The sequence below is a fragment of the Mesocricetus auratus genome, unplaced genomic scaffold, assembly GCF_017639785.1.
Source record: "Mesocricetus auratus isolate SY011 unplaced genomic scaffold, BCM_Maur_2.0 Super-Scaffold_100013, whole genome shotgun sequence".
Taxonomy (NCBI): Eukaryota; Metazoa; Chordata; class Mammalia; order Rodentia; family Cricetidae; genus Mesocricetus; species Mesocricetus auratus.
Genome location: NW_024429196.1, coordinates 38,104,273 through 38,122,582, shown reverse-complemented (window position 1 = coordinate 38,122,582; position 18,310 = coordinate 38,104,273). Strand labels below are relative to the sequence as shown.

At 37.7% G+C, this 18,310-nt stretch overlaps 1 protein-coding gene across 4 annotated transcripts in view; it reads right to left on the bottom strand.

The window, feature by feature from the left end:
- Lyst (lysosomal trafficking regulator) overlaps nucleotides 1–18,310 on the bottom strand; it is a 165,957-nt gene that overhangs the window by 63,365 nt on the left and 84,282 nt on the right. For all 4 annotated transcript variants that reach the window (XM_040755607.1, XM_040755606.1, XM_040755610.1 and 1 more), the window contains exons 22-28: nucleotides 17,674–17,805; nucleotides 14,360–14,975; nucleotides 7,022–7,199; nucleotides 4,456–4,625; nucleotides 2,844–3,074; nucleotides 957–1,123; nucleotides 41–193 (exon numbers count right to left, since the gene is read on the bottom strand). In XM_040755607.1, coding sequence (XP_040611541.1) covers nucleotides 41–193; nucleotides 957–1,123; nucleotides 2,844–3,074; nucleotides 4,456–4,625; nucleotides 7,022–7,199; nucleotides 14,360–14,975; nucleotides 17,674–17,805 — 1,647 coding nt within the window. The remainder of the gene's footprint in view (nucleotides 1–40; nucleotides 194–956; nucleotides 1,124–2,843; nucleotides 3,075–4,455; nucleotides 4,626–7,021; nucleotides 7,200–14,359; nucleotides 14,976–17,673; nucleotides 17,806–18,310) is intronic.

Below are 18,310 nucleotides of genomic sequence, written 5' to 3'. Positions count from 1 at the left end.
CATCAACTTGTAATTATTAAAATGCCATTTTAATACTCACCAGCAATGCTTCTCCGTTTCTGAGATACTGTACGATGGTGAGCAGAAGGCGACTGGACTGTATCTACTGAACTTTCAGAGTCATGATTTGCTGTGCTCCTTATAAACTCCAAAGCAGCTTGGAGAACTCTAAGCTGCAGAGCCAAAGCCATATCTAAACCCAGAAGAGACAGAATGTTTTCAAGCTATCATCATTGTTTGAATCTTTTAACTAAATTAATTTATCATCTACTATAAGATATATAACCTAATGCCCAAACTATAATAATCAATATCTAAGCAAAAAGTTCTTAAATATTAAGTTAAAATTGTTTATCAACATGGGCTTTTGTGTTAGTATTTCTACTATATTTAAAAATAATGTTAAAGTAAATTCCTATATGGTCACTATAATTTTTTTTGTTATATTTTTGAGACAATGTCTGCTGTAGCCCAGGTTGTTCTTTAACTTGCTATGTAGCTAAAGATGACCTTGAACTCCTGATCCTCCTGCCTCTACTCCTTGGGTATGTATATCACCATACTCAGCCTTACTATAGACATTTGAATGGAAAAATAATAAATCATACATTTATTTCACTTTAAATAATTGTTTCAAAAACAGTAATTTTGCATAAAGCAAAAGCTTCAATAATCTTCATGCTTTCAGGTCTCATAGTCATTTTAGAATTTCCCATTAAAGAAAATTAAAGATCATTCCTCTTCAACATAAGCCTTTGTGTTCTACTTGGTTAAAAAAAAGTTATTAGTTTCTGCCAGTAACATATCACCAGCTACTAATTACATCAAGTCATCAATCATTCTATTTTCAACAATTCAAAGATTGCTTTTAATACCAACTAATACCAACACACAATTAAGTTCAAACCTTCAGGAAAAGAGGTATGAGATAAATTCCATAAAAATTTCATTCTTACTCTGTGTCCTCTTGTTTTTGCTATTTTGAAGATATCCAAGAAGTACAATAAGATCTTCAATAACCCTAAAATATTGTGAGCCCGAGGAACTGCAGGCATGAATTGTAACTGCTATGAAAAGTTGCTGTATATCACATGCAAGCAATTTGTATTCATTCAAAGGAATGCTAAAGTGAGCCAAAAACAAAACAAAACAAAAAATAAGACATGTATAAGCAAAATAGCCAACAATTTAAGACAAAGAACTGGTTAAATTCTAAGCTACCAGCATGCATTTATTTAATATTTATTCATGCTTACTCTATGGAAAGCAATATACCCTGCACACTAGAAATGGAAATAAGACATTTTGACTCTAGTCAAAAATACAGACTTGTAGATAAGTAGACAAGTTAAGAGAGCATCATATACAACAGACAGAGATTAACACAAGATACTAAGGGAACACTCACACAGGTTCCTAGCCTCCATGAAGGGTGAAAGATAATGAGTTTGAATAAATTAATTAACCTCTTTGCATTTCAGCTGTATAAATTAAGGTTATTTGGGGGATTATAAGTTTAAACTTACATTGAACTTGAATTAAGGATAATAAACTTGAATGTGTATTAATCACTTATAAACAGACAATAAATATGAATCATTTACTCTGCCCACAAGTTTAATCTTAATAATCTACTCAGGTATATGACAACAAGCCCAAACACTTTTCTATATTTAGTTTTTTCAAATTAAGTAAGGCTTAGAAATATAACTTTCTTAGGGCCAATTAATACAGACAATATCACATAGGTATTATCAGTATAATTTATTTTTAGGAAAAACTACTTTCAGAACAAACCTATAGGTATGTTCCCAGTTTTAATAATTTTATGCACTGCACTGCAATCAAGACTAAATGCGATGAGGAACTGCAATACTTTGTGTTTCTACTTTTCATGTGCACAAACACATGAACCTTACATATGATAAGTGTCCAGGAAAAGATGAACTTAGTGAGTATAAAGGCTCTATCTTTGCCCCAGACAATCACTGGGTACATATATGCTATGTACTCTGCAAAAATAAGGACATTTCATGCTTTGGTGTACAATAAGATTCATATTTTGCCGGGCGTTGGTGGCGCATGCCTTTAATCCCAGCACTCGGGAGGCAGAGGCAGGCGGATCTCTGTGAGTTCGAGGCCAGGCTCGACCGACAGCCTCCAAAACAGAGAAACCCTGTCTCATAAAACCAAAAAAAAAAAAAGATTCATATTTTAATATTATGCTAGCAAAATGGCAAACTATATCAGATGTGGAGACACTAAAAATACAAAGTCTAATTAAGAATTTACTTTTCAAAACTCAACTGGCAGGCAGCCCTTTGTAAGTGTACTTTTGACTTTTAGAAGTTAGTTTGTAGTAGCAGTGCTAACAGTCTCTATTATCATAAACTGGTCACAGTAGCAGTGACACAACATCAAGTGGGTTCATTGAGATGAGACAAGTCCTCTGCTATTCCTGAGCTGCATGTGGATGAGTGAATTACTGTAACTCTATCTAACCCTTTTCTGGTGGAGGGGTTGAACTACAGAGATCACAGTGGATGCTTGATAAACATATCTGAGAGAAAACTTATTGTCTTCAACTCTAGATCCCTAAAACCTTGTCATATAAACATCCTATTCTTAACCAAACATTATTGAAAGTGATAAAAACATGCCATCTCGAAGTTAATTTAATTTTGTGGGAAAGAAATTCTTTGAAAGCATTACCAAAAAAAAAAAAAACCCAACTCTTTAAGGTAACCTATTAACTATTTCCCCTTCTACTGATCTTATCAGATATAAATTTTAAATATATGTAATTTAAATTTTAATTATCAGATGTAATTTAATAAACTTACTTCTTTTCTAATCCATTCAGGGCTGCTACTGTATTACATAACACATAGAGTAGACCATTATCCAACAACATGTCTGCTACCTTAGAACAAGAGTTTAAAACTTGAAGAAGAAGTAAGAGAGCATTATGCAAGAGTACATTGTCATAGAGAGAGGACTCTATTAATCCCAGCACTGGAATGACAGACCACTTCTGGAAAAGTTCCATGTGCTTCACCTCCTCCAGATCATATCTGTAATAAATAGGACATAGGGAAGAGCATGTTAGGAGCAGTCAGTCATAAACTGGGAATAAATGCTTGACACCACAAAGTTGTTTTTAAAACTTGATTTTAAAGTTTTCAAAAAACATTATTGGGAATAAGGATTTTTTTTTTTGAGACAGGGTTTCTCTGTGGCTTTGGAGGCTGTCTTGGAACTAGCTCTGTAGACCAGGCTGGTCTCAAGCTCACAGATATCCACCTGCCTCTGCCTCCTGAGTGCTGGGATTAAAGGCGTATGCCACCACTGCCTGGCTGGGAATAAGGATTCTTAATCGAAAAAACTATAGTTTCTAATAAGGTAAAACCTGAGCTAAATGCGTAAGTACTCAGGTGAAATACACATACTATTTCATAACTTCAGTGGATTCACTTGAATTCATCAACTGACAATCTTGTGTTCAAAGAACATCTACTATATGGGGCTATACAAGTGTAAAGGAAAATTATTAGTTTACAAACTATCTTAGTGATGGTGAGCCAGTAAAAATAGCTTAGTACAAATGACCAAACCCTTGACCTAATATCATGTGCCTCTATGGTGCAGCAGAATTCTAAGTATTTTGTGTATTTTCCTTATCATACAAATATGTGAGTTGATGTCTGTCCAGCTTTCCTTACACGAGTGTTGTGAGAATAAAATAGTATCATGCAGAAATGCTCTAAAAACAAACAAAATTAAAAATTCATGCAAATGAAAACTACTTCCAAAATTACCATGGCTGGGCTATAGCTCAGTAGTAGAGCACTTGCCTGGTATGTATAAAGTCCTAGTTTGATCTCCAGCAATACGCACACATACATACAATGGCCATAGTAATAATTTAAGTTCCCCACGGTCTGAATTTGCCTACTACACTGAAGGAGTATATATTTTTTCTCTATCAAACCAAAATAAATTTGTGCCAAACTTTCAGTTTCAGTGGATTTGCCTATCTTTTATCTTTGCATGTATTGCTAGTCTTTAAGCATTTCACCAAAGTCAAATCTGAACAATCCAGAAATTCCAAGGGAGGACTCTGAGGGGACCGAGGAAGTTCCACATGGGTCACAAATATGTCATTGAGATTACAGGGGCCACCTCTCTTTTGGGGTAGCTTTTTCATAATAGTACTATATGTAAAACCTTCTGTCATTTTCATTTTCTTCTGCAGCTATTTGTTTCCAGTTTTTAACTAGTGCATAAAATACTAAGAAAGAAGTGATGTTAGAAAGATTGTTATATGTACAATAATAAATCAATTCCCTAGAAAATATTTATACCCGGTTTTTTTTTCCTGGTGACCCAAAAGAATCACCTAATTTTATATTTAAGACGAAAGAAAGATCTTTAGTTATGGTAGAGAGAACTCACTCTTCATCCAGGCCAATGCGTCGACCAAAGAACATTTCAGTGAAGCACTCCAACAATTCCTGAGTTCCCCGATGAAGATATAACTGGTTGGCTAGTAAAGAAAAGCCACGGTTCTTCAGAAACTTGTCTTTTTGTTCTTTAGATGCTCTGTTAATATATGCATGTAACAGCTGAAGAAAAAAATTAAGACCATTTAGATGTTAACATTTAACATATACAAATCAGACTATATAATATTCTTATATTTATAAGTTATTCTCTGTTATTCATATGCATAGTCACATATAGAGAAAGCTAAAAACTATGTCACCTGCATAGAGAAATCAACTGGCCATTGTGGGATGCTATTGGCGACACTTTCTTGGGGATTTCATACTTATTTGAGGATGTCCTGTAGCTAAGCAAAGGACCTAGTATCTTGGGTGCTGTGGTTGAGTGTAAGTAGAAATATTATGTCTAATTCAAAGGGAAAGAAACCAGTGCATGCGCACGTGTGCACACACACACTCATGTACCTTAGACCTCTATTTCTAGACTTCTTGAGAGTTCTTGAGCAAAAACCTGAATTTTCACCATTTTAAAACTTCTTTCTTTTTCCTCCTCACCTTCCTTTGCTTCCTTTTAATAGAAATCTCAGAAACTACATATACATATTCATAGAATTTTTTTACATTTATTTACTTATTTTGTATGGGGGAGGCAGAGGAGTGTGTCACGGAGCACATGTAGAAATCAGAGGATAACATGTGTGAGTTGGTTCACTCATTCTACTGTGTAGGTCCTAGGGCTCAAACTCATGTTGTTGGGCTTGGTGCTAAGTGTCTTTTACCCACTAAGCGATCTTGCTAGCCCTTATTTTCTAATTTCTTAAATGCGACAGATGTAAAACACAATTATAATTACTTTTCCTTCTAAACCCACTTTCCCACATTTATTAATTTAGATGGACCACAGAACCATCTCCCTAGATTTCAAGGCAAAACACCTTCTTGGCTTTTCTATTACTGATCCCTACATGTAAATATGAAGGTTTGTCTCTTTCAAAGTCTCTCAAATCTGTGTCCTCTGACTTGCAAAATTCTAGGTCAGAAGTTCCTGAGTTTTCTGTTGCAGTGAAAGGTTAATTCACTGTCATAGTCATTTCCTCTCCAAGGACTGTGCTGTCTGTAACAGAACACTTGTTCTTCTCTCTCTTTTTCAGTCAGTACCTCACAGTGGTGACAGAGGACTCTTTCCCAAACACACATCTACTTACCACTCTCCTTAAGGACCTTACTAAGCTTACAGCAACTATTAAAATGTACCATTGGCATGAATCCTTCTTTACTTTCTCATAATACTGATTTGCTTTCCTCATGCTCCTATTCCTCTTTATCAACACTGCTACTGCACACTTCATCACAGAATTCCTGACATCATACTTTGTGGGCCAATGACTTACTCCTAGTATAAATAAATATACTGAATATAGGGACTTATATTATTATCTTTTATATTCCACATAGCAATTTTATACTGGACTGTAAGAAGCTAAACAACACCTATATCCAGACAAACTAAAGAAAATAAGAATATTTAAAAGAGCATTTCATTATCTGTTTTCTAAAAGAAGTCATTTATATAAACATTCATTTATTCACAGTACACTTAGTTTGTAACACATATGGACAAATGTCGATGCTCACAGTTTATATCAACATTATAGAGTAAAATTGAGTGCACAAATACACACACACACACAAGTAAAGAGTAGGGCCAGAGGGAAGAAATTCTTATATACTAATCAGGGAACGCCGCCTTAACAAGGAGACAGCTGGCCGGGTGGTGGTGGCACAAGCCTTTAATCCCAGCACTCAGGAGGCAGAGGCAGGCGGATCTCTGTGAGTTCGAGGCCAGGCTAGACCGACAGCCTCCAAAACAATACAGAGAAACCCTGTCTCATAAAACCAAAAAAAAAAAAAAAAAAAAAAAAAAAAAAAGAAAAAAAGAAAAAAAGAAAAAAAAAAAGGAGACAGCTGAATTAAGATTTAAATGTTCAAAAGTTGATACTACACTGCAGGAAAGACTTCCAATAAACTACACAATCCTTATAATTTTGCAAAATGGACTTACTGTTAAGATATGTGAATTTATTGGTAAACTGATATAAATCAATATACAGGAAAGAATTAAGATTGAATTGAATATTACACATAAAATGCCAATGTGGAATAAAACTTTAGATTGTTATTTTTCATTAATTAATTTAATTTCTTCATGTATATAGGTGTCTTGCCTGCATGTATGTTTTATACACTGTTTGTGTTCCTGGTGCCCACAGAGGCCAAGAAAGGGTGTCCCTAGAACTGGAGTTACAGATGGTTGTGAGCCACTGTGTAGGTGCTGAGAATTGATCATGGGTCCTCTGTAAGAGCGCTCTTAACCTCTAAGCCAACCCTCTAACCACAACAGCTCACTCTTCTTAAATATAAGATAAGCTTTAGTCTTAACATATACTAAACAATTTAAATTACATGTATACTTATTTTCCTGATGAAAGTATCACTTATGTAGTTTGTGCCCTTACTTTAATTACTCCTTGCTGGATAGCAGGTGATGGGTGGTTAACGAGGACTAGAAGGGTATCTGCTTGAATAATCTTGTCCATCACATCTTCAAGCATAGCATCAGGCAGGATAAGAAGAACTCCACTTAGGAGTTCATATAACCCGCAGCAAATAGGTATCAAACAGTCTTCAGCGACACTGTGACAGAAACCAGAAAAGTCTTACTAACAGTATCAGAAAGAAATACACATGAAGAATACTTTAGAAATTGCAAAGAGCAGCAACTTTAACATGTAAAACAAATGCTCAGAAAATTTTTTAAATGTTTACTTTTCTTCCCTCTCTCCTTTTTTTCAGTTTTTTGAGACAGGGTTTCTCTGTATAGCTTTGGAGCCTGTCCTGGAACTAGCTTTTGTAGACCAGGCTGGTCTTGAGTTCACAGAGATACTCCTGCCTCTGATTCCTAAAAATGTTTCCTAATTTAAGCACGATAAACAAACTTACCACTGTCTTTTAAGGTAAACATTTCCCCCTCAGTAGATAGTATACTAAAATGCAGTCATCACTGACACATATGCTACTTAAACTATCTGAAGTTAAAAATCTACGTCCTCCTGTATAACATCAGGGTAAGTCAACAGCCCAGCATGGAGAGAGAAGGGGCTTATGAGTCTTTACCCCTAACTGAGCATCTATGGACTGTTAATGGCTTCTGAGGGAGGCAGGGTCAGTTTTTTTAAAAGTTGTGATCCTGGAAGGTTGACCACTCTCCAGTGGATGCCAACACATTCATATATAGGTAGCACAAATTGGACTTGGTGGGTAAAAACAAGAGAGAACCCAAAAGGGGAGGATAGAGAGTAGAGGGTGGATCTTGGAGGAGTTAGATGTATAAAATTCTCAAAGAATTAATAGAGATCCCAGGTCTTCTCTTCCACCAACGAGACCAGGGGACCAGCAGGTACGGTGGAAACAGGTAAAACAGGCCCTGCATCCAGGCCTGCATTCCAGTGCCTGTGGACTGCCACACAGCTTCCCATCCCGGTGGGAGCCACGCACCCCAGATCCCAGGTCTTCTCTTCCACCATTGAGACTAGGAAACCAGTGGGTCCAGATCAGGGGACCAGCAGGTCCAGGGGACCAGTAGGATCAGCAGGTCTGGTGGGAGCAGCAGGACCAGACCAGGGCACCAGCGGGTCCAGGGGACCAATGCCTGGAGACTGCCACAGAGCCTCCAATCCAGGCAGGAGCCACGCACCCCAGATCCCAGGTCTTTTCTTCCACCAAAGGGACCAGGGGTCCAGGTGGAAGACTATGCACCCCAATTCCTGGGCTTTTTCTCCACCCACGGGACCAGAACTAGGACAAGGAATAGAAGAACTACCAGAGTATTGGAATTGCTTGTACCCACCGAAAGGGAACTCTGGTCCCCTAACCACCAGACCAGTAAGGGGCTCTTTCTGCACCCACTAGAAGAAGAGATGGGAAAGAGACAATACAAAAACACACTCAGCAACAGAAAAACAAATAGGACACCACTAGATTCTAGAGACTCCACACCAGCAACACTCCAATATTCCAATGCAAATGAAGCAGAAGAGAATGACCTTAAAAACAACGTCATGAAAATGATAGAGGCCCTAAAAGAGAATATAGGAAAATCCCTCAAAGAAATGGAAGAAAAAGCAATCCAAAAAATGCAAGAAATGGAAGAAAAAACAAACCAAAAAGTGCAAGAAATGCAACAAATGGACGAAAAGATAAACTGAAAATTTCAAGAAACAATTCAAACAGTGCAAGGGTTGAAAACTGAAATAGAGACAATAAAAAAAACACAATCTGAAGAAAGGCTGGAAATAGAAAAGCTGGGCAAATGGTTAGGTACTACAGATAGAAGCATTACCAACAGAATACAAGAGATGGAAGAGAGAATCTCAAGTGTTGAAGATACACTAGGAGAAATGGATTCATCAACCAAAGAAAACCTTAAGTCCAACAAATCCTTAACACAAAACATCCAGGAAATATGGGACACCATGAAAAGACCAAACCTAAGAATAATCGATATAGAAGAAGGTGAAGAAAACCACCTCAAAGGGGCAGAAAACATACTCAAAAAAATCATAGAAGAAAACTTTCCCAACCTAAAGAAAGGCATGCCAATGAAGTTACAAGAAGCTTACAGAACACCAAATAGAGTGGATCACAAAAAAAGTCCCCTCGCCACATAATAATCAAAACCCCAATATATACAGAATAAAGAAAGAATATTAAGATCAGCTAAGGAAAAAGGCCAAGTAACAATCCTGTCAGAATTACACCTGACTTCTCCATGGAAACTCTGAAAGCCAGAAGGTCCTGGATAGATATTCTACTAACACTAAGAGACCATGGATGCCAGCACAGACTACTATACCCAGCAAAGCTCTCAATCACTATAGATGGAGACAACAAGATATTCCATGACAAAACTAGATTCAAGCAATATGTATCCACTAAACCAGCCCTACAGAAAGTTCTGGAACAAAAACTCCAATCCAAAGAAGTTAACTACAACCAGAAAAACATAGGCATTAGATAATCCCACTTTACCAACAGCCAAAAGAAAAAAGGGGTGGAATTCCACACATAATTCCACCACCACCAACATTCCAAATCAAAGAAGAATGAGCAATCAATGGTCATTAATATCCCTCAATATTAATGGTCTTAACTCGCCCATAAAAAGACACAGGCTAGCAGAATGGATTCAAAGACAGAACTCATCCTTCTGCTGCATACAAGAAACACACCTCACCCTCAAAGACAGACTTTACCGGAGAGTTGAAGGTTGGGAAAAGATTTCCAATCAAATGGACCCAAGAAACAAGTGGGGGTAGCAATACTAATATGTAACAAATTAGACTTTAAAACAAAATCAATCAAAAGAGATGAAGGAGGGCATTACATACTCATCACAGGCAAAATCCACCAAGATGAAGTTTCAATTCTGAACATCTATGCCCCAAATACAAAGGCATCCACGTTCGTAAAAGAAACATTACTAAAATTTTAATCACATATAAAGCCCCACACACTTATAGTGGGAGACTTCAACACCCCACTCTCACCACTAGACAGGAATACCAGACAGAAACTCAACAAAGAAGCAAAGGGTCTAATAGAAGTTATGACTCAATTGGGATTACAGACATCTAGAGAACATTCCATCCACATAAAAAAGAATATACCTTCTTCTCACCACCACATAGAACCTTCTCAAAAATTGACTACATACTTGACAACATATCAAACCTCAGCAGCTACACAAAAAAATTGGAATAACTCCATGCATCTTATCAGACCACCATGCATTAAAATTAGAATTCAACAACAACACAAATTGCAGAAACCCTACAAACTCACGGAAATTGAATAATGCACAACTGTACCATTCCTGGGTCAAAGAAGAAATAAAAATAGAAATTAAAGACTTCCTAGAATTCAATGAGAATGAAGACACAACATACCCACACCTATGGGACACTTTGAAAGCAGTGCTATGGGGGAAGTTCAAAGCACTAAGTGCTCACATGAAGAAACTGGAGAATAGTTACACTAGAGAATTAAAAGCACAGCTGAAAGCTCCAGAACACAAAGAAGCAAACTCCCCCAGGAGGAGTAGACACCAGGAAATAATCAAACTGAGGGCTGAAATCAATAAAGTAGAAACTAGGAAAACAAGACAAAGAATCAATGCAACAAAGGGTTGGTTCTTTGAGAAAATCAACAAGATAGACAAACCATTGTCCAAACTTAACAAACAGCAGAGTGTGAATATGCAAATTAACAAAATCAGAAAAGAAAAGGGGGACATAACAATGAACTCTGAGGAAATTCAGAGAATCATCAGGTCATACTTTGAAAACCTGTACTCCACAAAATTCGAAAATTTAAAGAAATGGACAACTTCCTAGATAGCTATCACTTGCCGAAATTAAATCAAGAACAGATAAGCAATTTAAATAGACCTATAACCCCTATGGAAATAGAAGCAGTCATCAAAAGTCTCCCAACCAAAAATGCCCAGGTCCAGATGAACTCAGTGCACAATTCTACCAGAAATTCAAAGAACAGCTTATACCAATTCTTCTCAAAGTATTCCACACAATAGAAGCAGAAGGGTCTTTGCCAATCTCTTTCTAAGAGGCTTCAATAACCTTGATCCCCAAGCCACACAAAGACACAACTAAGAAAGAGAACTTCAGACCAATATCCCTTATGAACATTGATGCAAAAATACTGACAAATCAGATCCAAGAATACATCAAAACAATCATTCACCACAATCAGGTAGGTTTCATCCCAGGGATGCAGGGATGGTTCAATACACGAAAATCCATCAAGTAATCCACCATATAAACAAGCTGGGAAACAAAAATCACATGATCATTTCATTAGATGCAGAAAAAGCCTCTGACGAAATCCTACACCCCTTCATGATAAAGGTCTTAGAGAGATCTGGGATAACAGGAACATACCTAAACATATTAAAAGCTATATACAGGAAACCAACAGCCAACATCAAACTAAATGGACAGATACTCAATGCAATTCCTCTAAAATCAGGAACAAGACAAGGCTGTCCACTCTCTCCATACTTTTTCAATATTGTACTTGAAAAGTTCTAGCCAGAGCCATACGACAACAAAAGGAGATCAAAGAGGATACAAATTGGAAAGGAAGAGGTCAAACTTTCACTATTTGTAGATGATATGATAGTTTACATAAATGACCCAAAGAACTCTACCAGGGAACTCTTACAGCTGATTAACACCTTCAGCAAAGTGGCAGGCTACAAGATCAACTCAAGAAAATCAGTAGTCCTACTATATACAGATGATAAAAGGGCTGAGAAAGAAATCAGAGAAACATCACCCTTTACAATTGCCACAAACAACACAAAATACCTTGGGGTAACGCTAACCAAACAAGTGAAAGACCTGTATCGCAAGAACTTTGAGTCTTTAAAGAAAGAAATTAAAGAAGCCCTCAGAAAATGGAAAGATCTCCCATGCTCTTGGATAGGTAGGATCAATGTAGTAAAAATGGCAATCCTGCCAAAAGAAATCTACAAATTCAATGCAATCCCCATTAAAATACCAGCACAATTCTTGAAAGAATCAATAATCAATTTTGTATGGAAAAACAAAAGACCCAAGACAGGCAAAACAACCTTACTCAACAAAACAACATCTGGAGGCATCACCATCCCCGACCTCAAGCTCTATTATAGAGCTGTAGTCCTGAAAACAGTTTGGTATTGGCACAAAAATAGCCAGGTAGACCAATGGAATCGAATTAAACACCCTGATATTAACCCATACATGTATGAACATCTGATCTTCAACAAAGAAGCTAAAAATATACAATGGAAAAAAAGCTTCTTCAACAAATGGTGCAGCATGACTGGATGCTGGCATGTAGAAGAATGCGGATAGATCCATGTCTATCACCATGCACAAAACTTAAGTCCAAATGGATCAAAGACCTCAACATAAATCCAGCCACACTGAACATGTTAGAAGAGTAAGTGGGAGGTACCCTTGAACGAATTGGTACAGGAGACTGCTTCCTGAACATAATACAAGTACCAGAGACACTGAGGTCAACAATTAATAAATGGGACCTCCTGAAACTGAGACGCTTCTGTAAGGCAAAGGATACAGTCAGAAAGACAAAAAGGCAAACCACAGATTGGGAAAAGATATTCACTAAGCCCACATATGACAGAGGGCTGATCTCCAAAATTTACAAAGAATTCAAGAAGCAAGTCTCCAAAACACCAAAGGATCTATCTGCATTCTTCTCAGAGTTGTTTTGATTTTCATTTCCCTGATGGCTAAGGATGTTGAGCACTTTCTCAAGTGCCTCTCAGCCATTTTAGACTCCTCTATTGAGAATTCTCTATTTAGTTCTGTAGCCCACTTTTTAATTGGATCCTTCGGTGTTTTGGAGACTTGCTTCCTGAGTTCTTTGTAAATTTTGGAGATCAGCCCTCTGTCAGATGTGGGTTAGTGGATATCTTTTCCCATTCTATGGGCTGCCTTTTTGTCTTGTTGACTGTGTCCATTGTATATTTTTAGCTTCTTTATCAAAGATCAGATGTTAATACATGTATGGGTTAATATCAGGGCAATAGCCAAAACTTGGAAGCAACCTAGATTCCCCTCAATTGAAGATTGGATAGAGAAAATGTGGTACATTTACACAATGGAGTACTATTCAGCAGAAAAAAACCAATGGAATCCTGAAATTTGCAGGCAAATGGATGGCACTAGAAGAAACCATCCTGAGTGAGGTAACCCAGTCACAAAAAGAGAAACATGGTATGTACTCTCTCATATATAGATTTTAGAGATAGATCTGGGGAGTGCCAGACTACAGTCCCATGGCCAGAGAGTCTGGGAAACAGAACCTTCATTCAATGGATGATGGAAGCAGAGGCAGACTTCCACATCTAAGCGCTGGGCTGAACTCAAGAAATCCGGTGACAGAGAGGGAGGACTGATGACCAAAAGGGTTAAGACTGGGCTGGTTTAACCCCCAGAATCAGCTGACCTGACAAGGGTTAGCTCTTGAATCCCAGACTGATGCCTGGGAATCCAGCATGGGACTGATCAAGACCCCCTGAATGTGGGTGTCAGTGAGGAGGCCTAGGCAATCTATTGGGCCTTGGGTAGTAGATCAGTATTTATCCCAGGTATACAAATGGACTTTGGTCTCCCATCCAACAATGAGAGATGCACCCTCACCCTGCACTCTTGGGGGAGTGTCTAGGCCCTGCCCTGGATGAAATGACAGACTATGGACACCCCCATGGAGGGCCTCACCCTCCCTAGGGAAATGAGAGGATACTGGGGGGGGGGTTGGTGGGAGGGCGCTGGAGGAGGGGAGGGAAAGGGAGAGGGACCTGGAATTGACATGTGAAACAACCTTGTTTCTAATTTAAATTAAATAAAAAAGAATTAATAAAAATAAATTTTAAAAAAGATCAAGGGCCTTCATTCCTCTGGCTGCATTTCAAATATCTCATAGGTGAACATTTCACTATCATGGATTATCACTCAGGACCCCAAACATGATCTAGTAACATCAGTCTGATGATTTCTCTGAACTAAAGATTTTTCTGTCCAGCAAACCACAAGAGATATTTTTTATAGTTACTTGGCTTTTGGGTGAATATAGAATTCAGTATTATCTAACAAGTAAGAGGGAAGGCATCTTTCGGCCTGGTATTATCAGGTAATATGATCAGAAGTGGCAATAGTGAAGACATTTCTAGTGCAGGAATTCTGAGGCAAGAAAGCATTAAGTACCTGTGAGCTCTTGCAGCTTGGCTATAGTTTGCTTCATAAGCAGGAGAAAAGGCAAAGTTTTCCCAATCATCAGCATTCCTATCAACAAGACTCGGCCACCTGCTAGCAGCTGTAGATCCATTCTGGGAAGGAAATGCAAGTCCAAGGCTTGCAACAGTGCTGTGGCTTCGCTGGAATGAGGCCAGTCCCTTGAGATTATCAGGTCGACGTGGATAGGACTCATTCACAGAACTGTCATCTTCTAATCTGAGCTCAGTTCCCAAGTCTCTGTGATCTACTCTGGGCATAGGAAACCCCAGTGTTCCTCTGGAGACCCCACTGACAGAGGCCTGGGCTGCAAGAGGTGTCTCCATTTCACAAACAGTTCTTGCAGACTCACAGCTACTGATGAATGCTTCCTCTTTGCTCGTTTTCAGTGTGTAGGGACTCCCTAAAGGATTCCGTTTCTCTAGGTGGATATCTGCAACATTTAGTAACTTGTCAATACCATAGCCTAAACTTCCAGTCATTTTTGGGGCTTGTGTTAGCAGTGAGCAGGTAGGAAATGCTGGTAGACTTCTAGATCGAACCATTTGGGCATCCATCCGCTGTGAAATAATATTGGAGGAACTGGTTCCTAGTAAGTGTAGACAGAAAAATAGTACTTAAAAATTTATTAAATAGAACCACTTTTCTTCTGTAATGTAAGTCACAACCATGAAAGAGCCAAAAATATTTAAAATTCATACATGCCAAAGCTATTTTTATTTTAACTACATTTATTAAGCTTTCAAAAACATGTCTTTTCTTGTTTCCTTAAGAAAATACAATAATGATGGCATGGCTTGAAGTCATTAGGACTAATGGGTTCAGCTTCAGTGGATCAAAGTGAAATTTAATTTACTTAGGCCAACAGTCACAGGGTACAAAAGACAACATGGAAAAAATTCAGGCTTTGTAATAAGAAACGAGTGATTTAAATAAAAGTTCTGTTAGTTCAGTGACCATAGGTAAATCATTTAATTACTACATAAGTGGTAGTTTCTGCAAATGTATGATGAGAGTTCAGGATATCCACTCTGCAGGGTGTTTTAAGTATGAAGAAAGATCATGTGTGCTATACCTGGACTGTAAAAGGTGCTTAATAAAAGGTAGTACTTGTCATCACAAAAATGGCCCTAAGACTAGTCTCTTCTTTCCCTTTTATTTCTGCAGTTATTTACTAATGAGAGGTAATCATCTCTCTTCTTCATGGCTCTCCAATTTAATGATTCTAACACTATGTTCAGGAGACCAGAAAAACCCTTTAGGACAATAGCATAGGATATAAGCTCAGATTTCCCAACATTTGGCCATGAACTTCATTCAGTAATGGAGCAGCACCAGTCCAACAGCTAAGAATTTACATTCTAATGCTCTGGCCTATACCTATTCTTCCAGAATACAGGAGAGAGGTATATAGTGTTTGGAGATAATCAGGTACTCATATGCATGTTCAAATTTTGTACGTATGACATAATAAAGAGCTCCTGAATGAACTATTTTAGAGGCAAAGTTTTGTGCTATTAAAGAGATACACAGCTTGGAACTTGTTCCTAGTATTCTTGATTTTGGCTGGCAGGCTAAAGTTGCCAAAAGATTGTCAAAAATTCCAGCAAAAAATGGAATATGACTATATTTGAAAATATTTCAGCCTGATACAATTTTAAGAAATACATTTCCTACAAAATACTAGATGAAACTAATTAAAACATGGCCTTAAATATTGTAATAAATACCATTAAATTAACTAGAGAAAAACTGAAATGCTTTGGAAAATAAACATGATTAGAAATTAACACCTATACATCTTGTCCCCTACCGTAGCTCTATTTTGCCTCTGAGACTTAATAGTTGTTTGTAGTAAAGCTACAGAAGAAGATGAGGCTGTCCTGACAATAAAAGCCATGACCAGCATGAAAAAGACAGATATTGGGAAAGGGAAACAAGTAAGGCCAATCCATAACCAGAAAATCTACACAAATTGTGTTTTTTATAAAAACATGGATAGTCTACTAAAAGTAATTACAAAGATAGGAAGTTACTATGAGTTTAAAGACGTAAGTATTCATTCCATGGAGAAAGAAATGGAATCAATTCTGAGCATACAAGTAATGATGGAGCAAGCATTTAAAGCTCGTTCTAGTGTTTGGCAGTGAAGCTGGCTGGCTGGGAGCCACAGTTGAGTTTTTCAAGTCAACAGCCACAGGATAGGACACTGAAGACAGCATCAAGAAAACTGCTGCAGCTTCTGGCTAATGGGAACTAGGCTTAACTAATACAAGTAGAAGCACAGGGAACGGGGGCAGTGTCACAGAAGCCAGAAATAGGAGGTTGTTAGAGGATGACTGCCTTCTTTTCTAGCTACCAGAAATTCCCAGAGGATGTTCTTTCTAGATGGAGGGCAAAGCTGCTTTAAAAATTCTATCCAAAATACCTAGAAAAAAACGAGGGTACAACTGCATCTGAAATTAGTTAGAGTGATGCAGGCAACTGAAAATCAACCTCACAGATAGAACAGGGCAGAACAATAGGGTTCTAGAAGTACTTGCAAGTCTTCATAATTAGTCATATTGTAGAAATATACCAACATAGGGTACAGTGAACCTAACAAGTGAGCTGTGTGGCAAAGGGGAGAACAAGACAACCAATATTTTTTAAGCTAAATTGGAAAGCAAACCAGAAGCTTAATGAAATACAAATGACTATGGTAAAAGGACAATAATGCAATGATGAGATAGTATGAGCCTCATCTATTTTGGGATCCTCCAAAGACCTGCTCTAGGTGTGTTGTTAGTTTTAGTATAAAATACTGATACCAGAGGCTGTGAAAATGGATTTCTTATTTTATTTTTGCTAAATCTCACTCCAACCCCTGCAACTTCTTCTAGGCCCCTTTTCTCACATTTTCCTCTCACTCCCATGTCTTTGTGTGTGTGTGTGTGTGTGTGTGTGTGTGTGTGTGTGTGTGTGTGTGTGTAGAGAGAGAGAGAGAGAGAGAGAGAGAGAGAGAGAGAGAGAGAGAGAGAGAGAGAGGGTGTGTATATATATACATACATACATACATACATATATATATATATATTTGTCTCTCTGTGTGAGAGAGTGTGTGTATATATATTTCTCTCTCGGTGTGTGTGTGTGTGTGTGTGTGTATGTGTACATAAAATGTACTAAACATACTACTTTGGCTATATCAGGTTATATTATATTGCTACAACATGTACAATTTAACAGTTCATGAATAGTCATAACTGAAATAAGATGATCTGTAGTTTAATCTTTGTTATTATTACCTTCAGAAGGTGCTGCAGTAAAGGCAGATGGACTTATTACCAGAAATTCAGGGCTGGGAAAAGATTGCCCTCCACTGCTAGAATGCCGCAGGTACATGATTGACTGCACTTTCTCCTGGAAGATCTTGCCATCTGGAATTCAAAGTAGTTTTGAGACAGCAAAAATTTATAATCGGAAACAAAATAACCTTTATTATACTTAAGCATGAATTTTGGCAAAAATGTTCAAAAGAAACAAATAAGGCCTGCTTCCTACTGTCAAATGTAGCATGTAAGGATTCATTCTACAATTTCTCACTATGGATTTTGCGGCTGTTGCTTATCATAGCCCACATTAACTTCTACTTTCTTTGAACTCTGTGTATTAACAATTATTTCTGAGGTTTCACATTTTACTATTCCCCTTTCAAGTATAATTATGATTTCTATAAATAGACTGTTTACTCGTTTATTCCTTGAGTAAGGACTGTGCCATATGCCTGTATATTAGATTTATGTTTTAATTTATGTGTATGTATGTGTGTCTGCCATATGTTTACCTGGTGCCTGCAAAGGTCAGAAGAAGGTATCAGAGCCTCTGGAGTTAGAGTAATAGGCAGTATTGGGTGCTGGAAACTGAACTTGGGTCCTCTGGAAG